We start from the raw sequence: 12,379 nt of genomic DNA on the forward strand, positions 1-12,379 counted from the left end.
CGGAATGGCCTCCTGCCCCCCTGCCCCCCGCACAATCCCCCCAGGACAGGACTTACCTGGGGCGGATTCAGCGGAGGCGACGGGTCTCCTGGCCGGCTGCGGCCGGGCTGCTGCCGCCGCCATTGCTGTCCTGGCTTGCAGCCGTGATAGGGTACGTAAAAATTTATGTAGCCTATCACGGCTAGGTAAAAAAAAATAAAACCCAGCATGCACAAATGGCGGGGGCTACAGCAGCCGCCATTTGCATGCCCTATTTTTCGCCGATGTATCTTACGTAAATGTTTACGTAAGAGAAAACGGCGAAAAAAAGGGCACGCAAATGGCGGCCGCCTTAGCTGCCGCCATTTGCGTACGCTGGGTTGTTTGTTTGTTTTTTACATAGCCGTGATGGGCTACGTAAATTTTTATGTACCCTCACGGCTGCAAGCCAGGATGGCAATGGTGGCAGCAGCAGCCTGGCCGTGGCCGGCCAGGAGACTAGCCGCCGCCGAAGCCGCCGCCACCGGAACCGCCGGCCAAGCAGGATTCCGGGGGGAGGACTAGATTGCCTCCCCTCCCGTCGAGGATTCCGGGGGGAGGGACGGAGCGCCTCCCCCCCACCGCGAAAGATTCTGCGAAAAGGAAAGTGAGTTTCGTACATCCCTACAAAAATGTACTTTCAAACGTTTTTTTAAAGAAAAAAGAGAGAAACCACCAACACTCATTGCGATGGCAAATGCCAGACCCCTGATACATTTTGACAAATTTCAGCATGACTGTCAAGAATGGAGAGCCAGTGTGGTGTAGTGGCAAGAGTGTTGGACTAGGAGCTGGGAGATCTGGGTTCTAGTCCCCACTCGGCCATGGAAGCTCACTGGGTGACTTTGGGCCAGTCACACACTCTCAGCCCAACCCACCTCACAGGGTTGTTGTTGGGAGGATAAAATGGAGAGGAGGATGATAATGTAAGCTGCCTTGGGTTCCTTGCAAGAGGAAAAAGGCGGGGTATAAATGCAATAAATAAATAAATAAAATAAATAAGAATCACATGCACACCCCACTTCAGGGGCCAAGAATATCGAGCTGGACATTTGGGATAGCGGATTCTCAGTTTAGCCCTGATATGCAGACATCTCTCATGCTTGTCTTCATCACAATTAGTGATGTTGCCAGACTGCATAATTACCTGGTTCAGAAACCCATTATGCCAGTGATGCAAATGTTGTAATTTGCATTTCGAAAGACTTTGGCTTCCAGAAGGAAAGTTTTTGGGGGCCTCATCATAAGCTAGGGGGACAGCTGACAAGAGAACATAGAAAAGGCATCTGGAAAAGCTGCAGGGTGATGGGATCACAGAGCTGCTAGGGTTGGGTGAGGATTTTGTTTGGTTCTTTTTTATATAAGCTTACCAAAGCTTACCAAAACCTGCAAGCTTCTTCATGAACGGGAAGAAAATAACTTGAGATTTTAAAAAACGGAATCTGGGAGAAACTAAAATTCAGCATTTGTCCATCCAGGCCCAGGGTTTTGAGTGCTTAGCTCTTAATCTGGGTTTGACTCCCTGTGTATTTGACGTCAGTACTGAATTAGGATCGCCATCTGTTTTTTTCTGACAGTCTCATCTTTAAGAGCTACATGGCACACAGGTACAACACGGTCCCCTCTACACTAGGAATTACTGTACCTATTGAATTTGGCCAGTGCAGATGGGTGAGAATTTAGTTTTAGTTCATTTTTGATAAGGATTTAACAATATTTGCGAAGTTCTTCATATACGGAATGGAAAGAACTTGAATTAAAAAAAAATGAATGTAGGAGAAAGCGAAACTGAGAGATTTGTCCATCTCTAGAAACTTCTTAGCTCTTGGTCAGACTAGCTCAGGGACTGCGTGGCTCCTTTTCCCCAAGGCTCCAGAGTTTTCTGAGTTTTGCCCACAATTGCATGGAGCTTTGGGGCTTCTGTTTGGCTCTGGGTAGCAGCTGTAGTGCACAGGGCTTGGACAAAAAAGGAGCTTAAGTGCCAGAATGCTATGGTACAGCCAGCGTTACAAGTCAGTTTATGATAGGGGGCAGGGGTAACTGCTCTCCCAGGACTCTCCTAATTCCTGATCCAGCTCCAAGCTGAGGTGAGGGGAGTTCACTCATTAAAACGTTTAGTTTCCTTCAAAAATCTTCAGACATTTCCAATCTGAGGAAGAACCTCCAAAATTTGCTTCAAATTTAATGTCTGGAGAAATCAGGTAAAAACCTAGGAATGTGCATTTCCCCACCACCACCGCCCGCCCTAAAAATTCCTGGTGTGTTTCACCTTGGAACTACTATCAAGTCCTGGTCCTAAATAGAGACCTAAAGTTAAGCAGCAATGTTTCTGAGTATTTGTATTTGGTCTGAACATCTTTCATTTCCTTTATGGCAATATTATTGCGACTCTTGTGCCTGCCCCCCTGCCCCCCATTACTTAAATATCTGCAATTACAGAACAAACACAAAACATGAAATCCTCCTGGTTGAAACTGGCTGTAAGAGAGAAACCCCTTAGAAACCCCTGATGATTTTCAATTCCTCCCCATCATGTGCCCACAAAAATTGTTACCTGTTTGTGCCATGTACACTCCTGGTTCATCAGCTGACCGGGGCCACTGTGTTTTCACCTTCTGATCCTCCTGCACGCCATCACCTAAAAGACGGAGGTAACAATGAGACACCTGTGGGACCGGGAACCTCTGGCCTGGGCGAGAGAGCAGGAGGGGAGATCTGTACAGAAGGGATACAACTCTGCAGGCTTCTTAGTACCATGCAAAACACTCTTCTCTTGTTATTCATATGTTATGGTTATTCATACACAGCACTATATAAATATGTGTTGCAGTTTACCAAGTAACAATAAAAAGGCAGGTTCCTGCCCCAATCCAGATTTTAAACCAGGAGGAGCTTAGGGATGTCATGGGTGCCCGATTTGGTCTGCAAATTTGCTGGACTGTGAGCGCCTGCGCTCTCCAAGCTGTGCCCTCTGAATCCCCCCAGCTCGCTGGGCCCCAATCCACCCGCCCCCTGTGCTCGGCAACCAGCTTGAGGCTTACCTGGACCTGTCTGCCTCCGTGCCGATCCCCATGTTTTTAAAATACATGGAGATCAGCAGGATGTGCCCACAGACTTATACACAAAATAGAGCCATGAATCTTGCGTATAAGTCTATGTGTCCATAGATCGTTCCAGTCTCCCCTTCCCATTCCAGGCCAGCTACACAGGGGCAGCAGCTTCACAAGAGGAGAAAGGCAAGAGGCGTTTCCTTCTTGCTTTCCTCCTCGCCTTCCTCCTCTTGTCAAGCCCCTGCCCGCATGTAGCTGGCCTGGGATGCGGGGGTGGGGGGGACTGGAACAATCCACTCTCCTCCTCTAGTCCCAGCTAGGTGAAAGCTGCGGCTTGACAGGAGGAGGCAGGTGAGAGTAAAGCGCCTCTTGCTTTCCTCCTTCTGTCAAGCCGCTGCTTTCACGTTAGGGATGTACGAAAGTCACTTACCTTTTTGCGGATTGATCTGTGGGGGGGGGAGGCGCTCCGTCCTTCCCCCTGGAATCCTCGACGGGGGGGGAGGAGATCTGGTCCTCCCCCCGGAATCCAGCCAGGGCCGTCTGCAGCCGGACTTCCGGCCGCGGACGGACTGCTGCGGACGCAAATGGCGGCTGCCATAGCGGCCATTTGTGTCCAGCCAGGCTGCCGTGATAGGCTACGTAAGTATTTACGTAGCCTATCACAGCAAGCAACCCCCCCAAAAAAACCAGCGTACGCAAATGGCGGTGGCTACGGCGGCCGCCATTTGCATTCCCTATTTTTCGCCGTTTTATCCTATGTGAATATTTACATAGGCTATTACGGCAAAAAAAAGGGGAACGCAAATAGTGTAGCGGGCGCTATTTGCGTTCTTTTTTTTTGCCGTTTTATCCTACGTAAATATTTATGTAAGCTATTACAGTGAAAAAAAAGGAAGGCAAATAGCATCCACTATGCTATTTGCGTTCCCCTTTTTGTCGCCATAATAACCTTCGTAAATATTTACATAGAAAACGGCGAAAAATAGGGAACGCAAATGGCGGCCGCCATAGCCGCCGCCATTTGCATACGCTGGTGTTTTGTTTGTTTGTTTTGTTTTGCTTGCCATGATAGGCTACGTAAATACTTACGTAGCCTATCACGGCAAATAGCAGAGGCAAATAGCAGATGCAAATGGCGGCCGCGGCGGCTGGTCGAAAGACCAGCTCCCGCCGCCAGAGCCACTGCTGCCGGAACATCCGCCCCAGGTAAGCTTCGTCCCAGGGGGAATCCATGGGGGGGGTGGGGGGGAGGCCGTTCCGCCACAGATTTCGGGGGGCCGAATGCCAGTGCATTCGGCCTCACTGAAATCCATGGCAGAATTCTCCGCCATCCCTATTTCACGTAGCTGGCCCAAGATGGGGTGGCTGGGAGACTGGAACGATCTATGGACACACAGACTTATACATAAGATTCACGGCTCTATTTTGTGTATAAGTCTATGGAAATATATTGCCGATCGCCATGTTTTGAGGTGAACGGGTCCGGGAAAGCCTCAAGCTGGTCGCCGAGTGCAGGAGGGCTCGACTTGGAGCCTGGGGGCTGGCCAGCAGTTGCAGGGGCCGGGCAGACGCGCAGAAAACTGGGGGTGCGCCCGCACATCCCTAGAGGAGCCAGAGAATGAAGACAGGAAGACGAAGGTGAAGATAAAACACTGGAAGCTCACACATTTATTATTCTATTATTATTTTAATGACCTGTATTTAGGATTAGTTTCAACATAGTATAAGGACTGGGGAATTGTGCAAAAGGATGGTTTTGATAAGGGATTTGAAGATAGATGGCATCTCTCAAGTATTCTCGGAGGATGCTCCACATACAAGCATCTCTAGCCAGCCCCCACATATCTTAAACAAAGGGAAATGGGGGGGGGGGACACAAAGGTTTAAGAAATGACAGAACACACAAATTACAGACAGATTACTCAACTCTCAAAATGAGTTTTCCAGTGAAACTAACTTGGAGTAGGATTGGGGGGGGAGAAATTTATTTATTTATTTATTCATTCATTCATTCCATTTCATTTCATTTCTATACCGCCCAATAGCCGAAGCTCTCTGGGCGGTTCACAAAAATTAAAACCAAACAACACACAATAAAACAATTTAAAATATATAGAACATTAAAACCACAATATAACAATACAACCACAATAAAACCTAGCAGCAGTACAGGAATTTAAAATACAGATTTAAAACAGCAAAGATAAAAATTTAGAAAGTTAAAATGCCTGGGAAAATAAAAAGGTCTTCACCTGGCGCCGAAAGGAGTACAATGTAGGCGCCAGGCGAACCTCACTAGGGAGCTCATTCCAGAGCCGGGGTGCCACAACAGAAAAAGCCCTCCTCCTAGTAGCCACCCGCCTCACTTCCTTTGGCAGGGGCTCACGGAGAAGGGCCGCTGATGATGATCTTAAGGTCCGGGCAGGCACATATGGGAGGAGGCGATCCTTCAGGTAACATGGCCCCAAGACGTTAAGGGCTTTGAATGTTAACACCAGCACTTTGAATCGGGCCCGGAAATGGACTGGCAGCCACTGCAGCTGGAAAAGTACTGGCGTAATATGAGCTCGCAGGCCAGTCCCTGTTAACAATCTTGCTGCCCTATTTTGGACCAGCTGAAGTTTCCGGACCGTTTTCAAAGGCAGCCCCACGTATAATGCATTGCAGTAATCCAGACGAGAAGTTATCAGAGCATGGATAACTGTAGCTAGGCTATCTCTGTCTAGATAAGGGCGTAGTTGGTATACCAGCCTAAGCTGATAAAAAGTGCTCTGTGCCACTGAGTTCACCTGTGCCTCAAGTGACAGTTCTGGATCCAAGAGCACCCCCAAACTACGAACCTGATCCTTTAGAGGGAGTGCAACCCCCTCCAGAACAGGTTGAATATCACCTAGCCGGGCAGACGAACCACCCACTAACAGTACCTCCGTCTTGTCTGGATTGAGTTTCAGTTTATTGGCCCTCATCCAGTCCATTACCGTGCCCAGGCACTGGTTCAGAACAGCCACTGCCTCACCTGGGTTTGATGAGAAAGAGAGGTAGAGCTGGGTGTCATCCGCATATTGATGGCACCTCAGCCCACACCTCCGGATAACCTCCCCCAGCGGTTTCATGTAGATGTTAAACAGCATGGGGGATAAAATAGAGCCCTGTGGAACCCCATGGCACAATTGCCATGGCACAGAGCAATAATCCCCCAGCACCACCTTCTGGAATCGGCCATCCAATTAGGAGTGGAACCACCGTAGTGCAGTGCCTCCAACTCCCAACCCAGACAACCTATCCAGAAGGATACCATGGTCGATGGTATCGAAAGCCGCTGAGAGGTCCAGAAGAATCAACAGGGTCGCACTCCCCCTGTCCCTCTCCCAGCAGAGGTTATCCCACAGGGCGACCAAGGCAGTTTCCGTTCCAAAACCAGGCGTGAAGCCCGATTGAAATGGATCTAGATAATCTGTCTCATTCAAGAGTGCCTGGAGCTGTCCTACAACCACCCGCTCAAGCACCTTGCCCAGGAAGGGGATGTTGGCCACTGGCCTATAATTGTTAACATCCTCTGGGTCCAGGTTAGGCTTTTTCAGGAGTGGTCTAATTACTGCCTCTTTTAAAGCGGCAGGCACCACTCCCTCTCTCAAGGAGGAATTTACAACCTCCTGGACCCAGCCGGACAACCCCTCCTTGTTTGATTTAATAAGCCATGAAGGGCAAGGGTCAAGCACACAGGTGGTCGATCGGACTTGGCCAAGCACCTTGTCCGCATCCTCAGGCCTCAGAAATGCCATTTATCAATGTATTTATAAGCCACACTTCTTACCGAAATAATGGTACCCAAAGGGGCACAGACTTGAAACTAATCCCGAACCACAAAACAAAAAGAATTGCTTCTTTGCAAGCTGTACAGTCAACCTACGGAAGCCCTGCAGGTTTTGAGAAGAGGCGAGGCAAACTGATGGGGAAGGAGAGCTCTGGCAAGCACTCTGGTTGTATTGTTTACTGTGGTTTTAATGTTTTATATATTTTGTATTGTTTTATTGTGCACTCCTGGTTTTAATTTTTGTGAACCGCCCAGGGAGCTTTGGCTATTGGGTGGTATAGAAATGAAATAAAATACATACATACATAAACTCTGAGCCGCCACAGCCCCAAATGGCCCAGCAGCGCTCCTTGCCACCCCCCCCCCCGCAACTGACAGCCTAATCTAGACAGTATGTGAGGAAACACAGAAGAAGTTAGGTAAAGGGAAATGGTGCCAATTCTCTCCACTGGCATAATTAGACAAGTCATAGAATCCAAATTTTCTTGTCAAGGGTGTTATTTTCTTTTTTCTTTTAAGTGCAGAGCCTACACCTGCAGCCATGAAGCAGCCACCCCCTAGCTACGACTAGTGAGATGAACTGGGGGTGGCTGTTTTGTCCCTTCCCACTCTGTGCAGAATGAAGATACTTCCCCCTCCAGGATTGAAAAGGGCCCACCTAATAACAGTGGCTTTCAAAACGTCCTTCCGCAAGGGAACCCTTTAGGGAACCCTAAAGAGAATCCTTTAATTATAAATTATGCATGGTGTGGGGAATGTGGAGAGGGAGACATTTTTCTCCCTCTTTCCTAACACTAGAACCCAAAGGGGTCCTCCCACGAAGATGATTGGTGGGAGATCCAGGACAGATAAAAGGAAGGACGTCTTCACACAGTGCATAGGGATGGACCGACTCACCTCCATCCAGCGTTGCCAGGCTCTCCCTGCTGGAGCAATCCGCCCTCTTAGCGAGCTGCCATTTTGTGTAAAAATGGCGGCTTGGGGTTTTCCGGAAATGCAATGTTACATAAATGGTGGCCGTAAAGAGGCCATTTACGCAACATTACAAGCATAAATGGACCATTCACGCCTGTAACCTTGCATAAAGGGCCCCTTTCCAGCCACCATTTGCATAACATTACATATCTGGAAAATCTCAAACTGCTATTTTTACGCAAAATCGCAGCTTGACAAGAGAATGGGTAGCCGCCGGGCGCTCAAGTGGCGGTGGCTCAGTGAACAGGGTCCGGGAAGAAAAACCAAGGGGAGCCCGTTGGACTCCACCCCCTTCTCGGACTCCTGCGACATCCCTAACAGCATATAATAAAGTGACGGAATTCACATCCACAGGATGTAGTGATGGCCACTAATTTGGATGGCTTTAAAAGGGGGTTCAACAAATTTCTGGAGGAGAAGGCTACCAACAAGTCCTGATGTGCACCAATTGCTGGGGAACACGGGCAGCCGGGTGCTGCTGCACTCATTGACTGATTGATTGATTGATTGATTGCATTTATACCCCGCCTTTTTTAATCTTGCAAAGAACCCAAGGTGGCTTACATTATCCTCCTCCTCGTCCTCTCCATTTTATCCTCACAACAACAACCCTGTGAGGTGGGTTGGGCTGAGAGTCAGTGACTGGCCCAAAGTCGCCCAGTGAGCTTCCATGGCCGAGTGGGGACTAGAACCCGGATCTCCCAGCTCCTAGTTCAACACTCTTTTGGGGCATGCTGGGAGTTGTAGGCCTTTTTTTCTAACCAAACATGCATAGGATTGCACTCTTAATTCTTTTTATTCCCGGTGGGTTGACTATTCCCGTCCTCTTATTGTAGATGTCTATGGTTCTCTCTTATTTGTAAGTCTCCCTCTGGATACAAAAGAACTGGCAGGGCCTAATTTATGTACACAACATCAGCTTGGAGATGAAGCCAGTGTGGTATAGTGGTCAGAGTGTTGGACTGGGGAGACCCCGCTTGGCCATGAAGCTGACTGGGTGACTCTGGGCCTAACCTACCTCACAGGGCTGTTGTGAGGATAAAGTAGAGAGGAGAAGGATTATGTAAACTGCCTTGGATTCCTTGCAAGAGGAAAAAAGGCAGGATATAAATGTAATTTTAAAATGAGTAAAGAATAGAGAGGTTCTTAGCTGGGTAACTTTACTGCATGCATACAAATAAAGCGTGCAAGGGGTAGTCAGGGGTGATGTAGAGATTACTAAAGATATCTATCTATCTATCTATCTATTTCACAGCTAGAAGGGAGGCACATCTACTTCTCCATTTTCTACATAGTGCGCAAGCATTCTTATCTGGGGATGGGGAAGAAATATGTTTGGTGCACATTTTAATAGATATTGACCTAATTCACACCTCCTGAACTAATATGTGGAGAGCAATTATCCTTTGGTTTTTGCACATCTCCAAATTTTCGAATGCAGTTCTTCAATAAAACAAACAAATTGCATACTCCGGGGGAAATAACATGGAAAAAGTCATATATTCGGGGAAAACTGATTTCGGAACATGTTTACGATAGGGGAAAATGCATACAAAAACATATATGAATTTTTGTGTGGATATGTTTTAAAAAGTTCACAAACTGATGCATAAAGAGGACAGAGTGAACTTGTGCTTGAAAAAAATACAAGGATTATAGATAGGGGTGTACAAAACGCCACTTCCCTCCATCCGCTGGGGTCCGTGGGAGGGGGGCGGCGATCTGTCCCTTCCCCCTCCGGAATCCTCCCTGGCTGCAGCCGGCCTTCCGACTGCAGCTGGGCTGTGGCCGCAAATGGCAGCCATTATGCGGGCTGCCATTTGCATCCCTGCCTTTTGCCGTGATAGACTATGTAGATACTTACATAGCCTATCACGGCTTGGCAGGGATGCAAATGGCAGCCACTACGCCAGCCGCCATTTGCGGCCACAGCAGGCTGGCAGCGGCTGGAAGATGACAAGGAGCTGCCACTGGAGTGGCCGGAGCCACCGCTAGGTAGGTCTGTTCTGGGGGGGATTTCGGGGCGTGGCAGGGGCGGTAGTCCGTTCCGCCACGGACTCGGGGGGGGGCGGATTCTAAAGAATCCAGCCTCACTGGAGTCCATGGTGGAATTCTCCAACATCCCTAGTTATAGAAAGCAAAATGGACAGGTTTGACCATCCCTATTCCTACCCTTCATCAAGCAGAGTGGCAGGATAATTACAAGTTGAAGAAGCTGGCCTGCCGTTGCATATTTTCCTTTAGAGCTAAACCCTACAGACAGGCTTCATAATCTTCATAAGATTCATAATCTTTGTGGCTCTAGTGGCTGAATCACAGGGTGAAAGCCAGAAGCTGGCTACACTCGCCTCTCAAAAAGTTTGGTCCAATTCAAGATACAGGCTGTGTTCACATTGAATGGTATTATGATCAGGGATGTATGAGGGAATTTTGTTCCTGTCTGCAAACCACGCGAACCCCAAACACGAATGCAATTCTCCAGAAATTTTTGCAATTTCCCTAACTTGCATTCACGTTCAAAAGTGCACACTTGCACAAGTACGCACATGTGCAAATGTGCATTCTCCACATTTTCACACCTTGGCGTATGGGGAAAATGTGGATTTTTTTTAAACTGGGAAAAATGCATATTTTTCCAAAATGGAAAAGAAAAAAGACTCTCGTATTCGGGAACATGAAAAAGTTTCTCTTCGAGGAGAAATTCAGACCTCAACGAGCTCGAACCTCACATATTCGCCCATCCCTAATTATGACATTTGGAGACATCACTGCCAGAGGGACAGGTCATGTGGCTACGTGGTTTATGTCTTGCTTTGAAAAACCCTGTCTTTCTTGTGAATCCTATTTGGGACATGACAACCCTTCATGCTAAGGAAGGGGTAGAGGACGTGTGGCCCCCCAGATAATTGCTGGACTACAAATCCCATCATCCCTGACCACTAGACATGCTGGCTAGGGTTGATGGGAGTTCTCATCCAGCAACACCTGGTAGGTCTGAGGTCCCCAGCCCCTGTTCTAAAAAGTGCCTTGGGAAGTTTGGCATGGGCTCCCCAAAACTCTGGAAGCAGAAGCACCTGTCAGCAAAAGCAAGAGTGCAAATCTAGGGGTGGGGGGGAGGAATGCACTGGGTTTGTACTTTTTTCTTGGCTTCACCTGAAGTAATTGACACGAGACAGAAACGCAGGATTCAACTGGGAAATCCCATGTCTGTTTTAAATCCTCCATGATCCAACCGTGTCCTCTCCCTTTCTCTCTCTCTCTCTCTCTCTCCCTCTCCCCCCTTCTTGCACATGACCGTACATACACACACACCCTTCTTTGTCCTCCCCGCCCCCAACCCGTAACATGCACTTAACAGATTGCTACAGTGAGATGTCACAAATTTATGGCTCGGCTCACGAAAAATAACAAGAGATCCATCAAGGGCACTTTGCGTGAAATTAACAGGAACGTGTAAGAGCCCGACAAAGATGCATACTCAGCTGCAGATCAGGAATGGGGAGGGAGGGAATGGGCGATTCTTCTCTTTCGCTTAACCTACTCATATTTTTTTTAAAAGCCACCTAGTCTACAGAAGGGACCTCTCTAAAGTTCCCAATCCAACAATTTGCTGCAGGACCCACTGCAGCGAGGGGAAGGGTGCCCCCACCTCATCCCACTCGCCTGTGTCAGATACAAAAAGAAGTTGTGATGCATGAGCTCAGCACGGGAGAAAGCTGAGCTCTGCCCTGAATACACCCACGTCGCAATGCCAAGGCAGCAAGCAGCAAGACCCAGATGCAGAGGGCAGGCATTTTCCAGGCCAGGGTGACTGGTCCCAGCATTGGCAGCGGAGCGGTGGACTGAGCGAAGCAGGTGGCCGAGGGGTTTGCGTGTCCTACTGCGTTGACCGCCATTTACTTACACCAGGCCAGGCCAATCCAGTCTTCATACAGCTGGTGAACCTCAGGGGGCTGTTGTGCCCCCCATGGAAGACTTGATGGCCTTGTAGGCCCCTTCCAACCCGACTATTCTATTCTATGACTCCTCTTTGGAGGATGAACCGAAGCCCCCCGAACCGAACACTGCGGAGGAGCTGCCTGTGCCAGGGGACTCTGAGGCAGATTGGGGAGATCCTGGACCCTTGAGGGAGAGGGCCATCCACCCTTCCCCTCAAGATGTAGTTAGGCCCTTCTTGGACTCAGAGCCAGATGCTGAGCAGTCACCTAGCACCAGGGTGTGCAGGCACAGAAGCACCTGCCGGAGGAATAAGGACTCCTTTTGAGTAAAGGTATACTTGTGAGCAAGGCTCACTTATGAGTAGACCATCCCTTGGGTGGCGCTGATGCTCTGAGTGGGAAGCTCAGGCTTCAAAGCCTTCAGTTCTAGGCACAGAGGGCTGAAACAACATCTGTGCACCAGGTACCAGACTCCCGCCCAGCCCTTGTCTGGAACCCTGGGTGTCTGGACTTGGACCTGCTGACTGGCCTTGCCTTTGGTGCTGATCCTGCCCTGTCCTCACACCACTGTGAGCAGGAGAGGG

At 48.8% G+C, this 12,379-nt stretch overlaps 1 protein-coding gene across 2 annotated transcripts in view; it reads right to left on the bottom strand.

The window, feature by feature from the left end:
• ADGRB2 (adhesion G protein-coupled receptor B2) overlaps nucleotides 1-12,379 on the bottom strand; it is a 152,016-nt gene that overhangs the window by 117,050 nt on the left and 22,587 nt on the right. For both annotated transcript variants that reach the window (XM_084814426.1, XM_084814425.1), the window contains exon 2: nucleotides 2,573-2,656. In XM_084814426.1, coding sequence (XP_084670552.1) covers nucleotides 2,573-2,656 — 84 coding nt within the window. The remainder of the gene's footprint in view (nucleotides 1-2,572; nucleotides 2,657-12,379) is intronic.

Source organism: Heloderma suspectum, chromosome 10, assembly GCF_057233095.1.
Source record: "Heloderma suspectum isolate Gila_16-S chromosome 10, 16-S_ref, whole genome shotgun sequence".
Lineage (NCBI taxonomy): Eukaryota > Metazoa > Chordata > Lepidosauria > Squamata > Helodermatidae > Heloderma > Heloderma suspectum.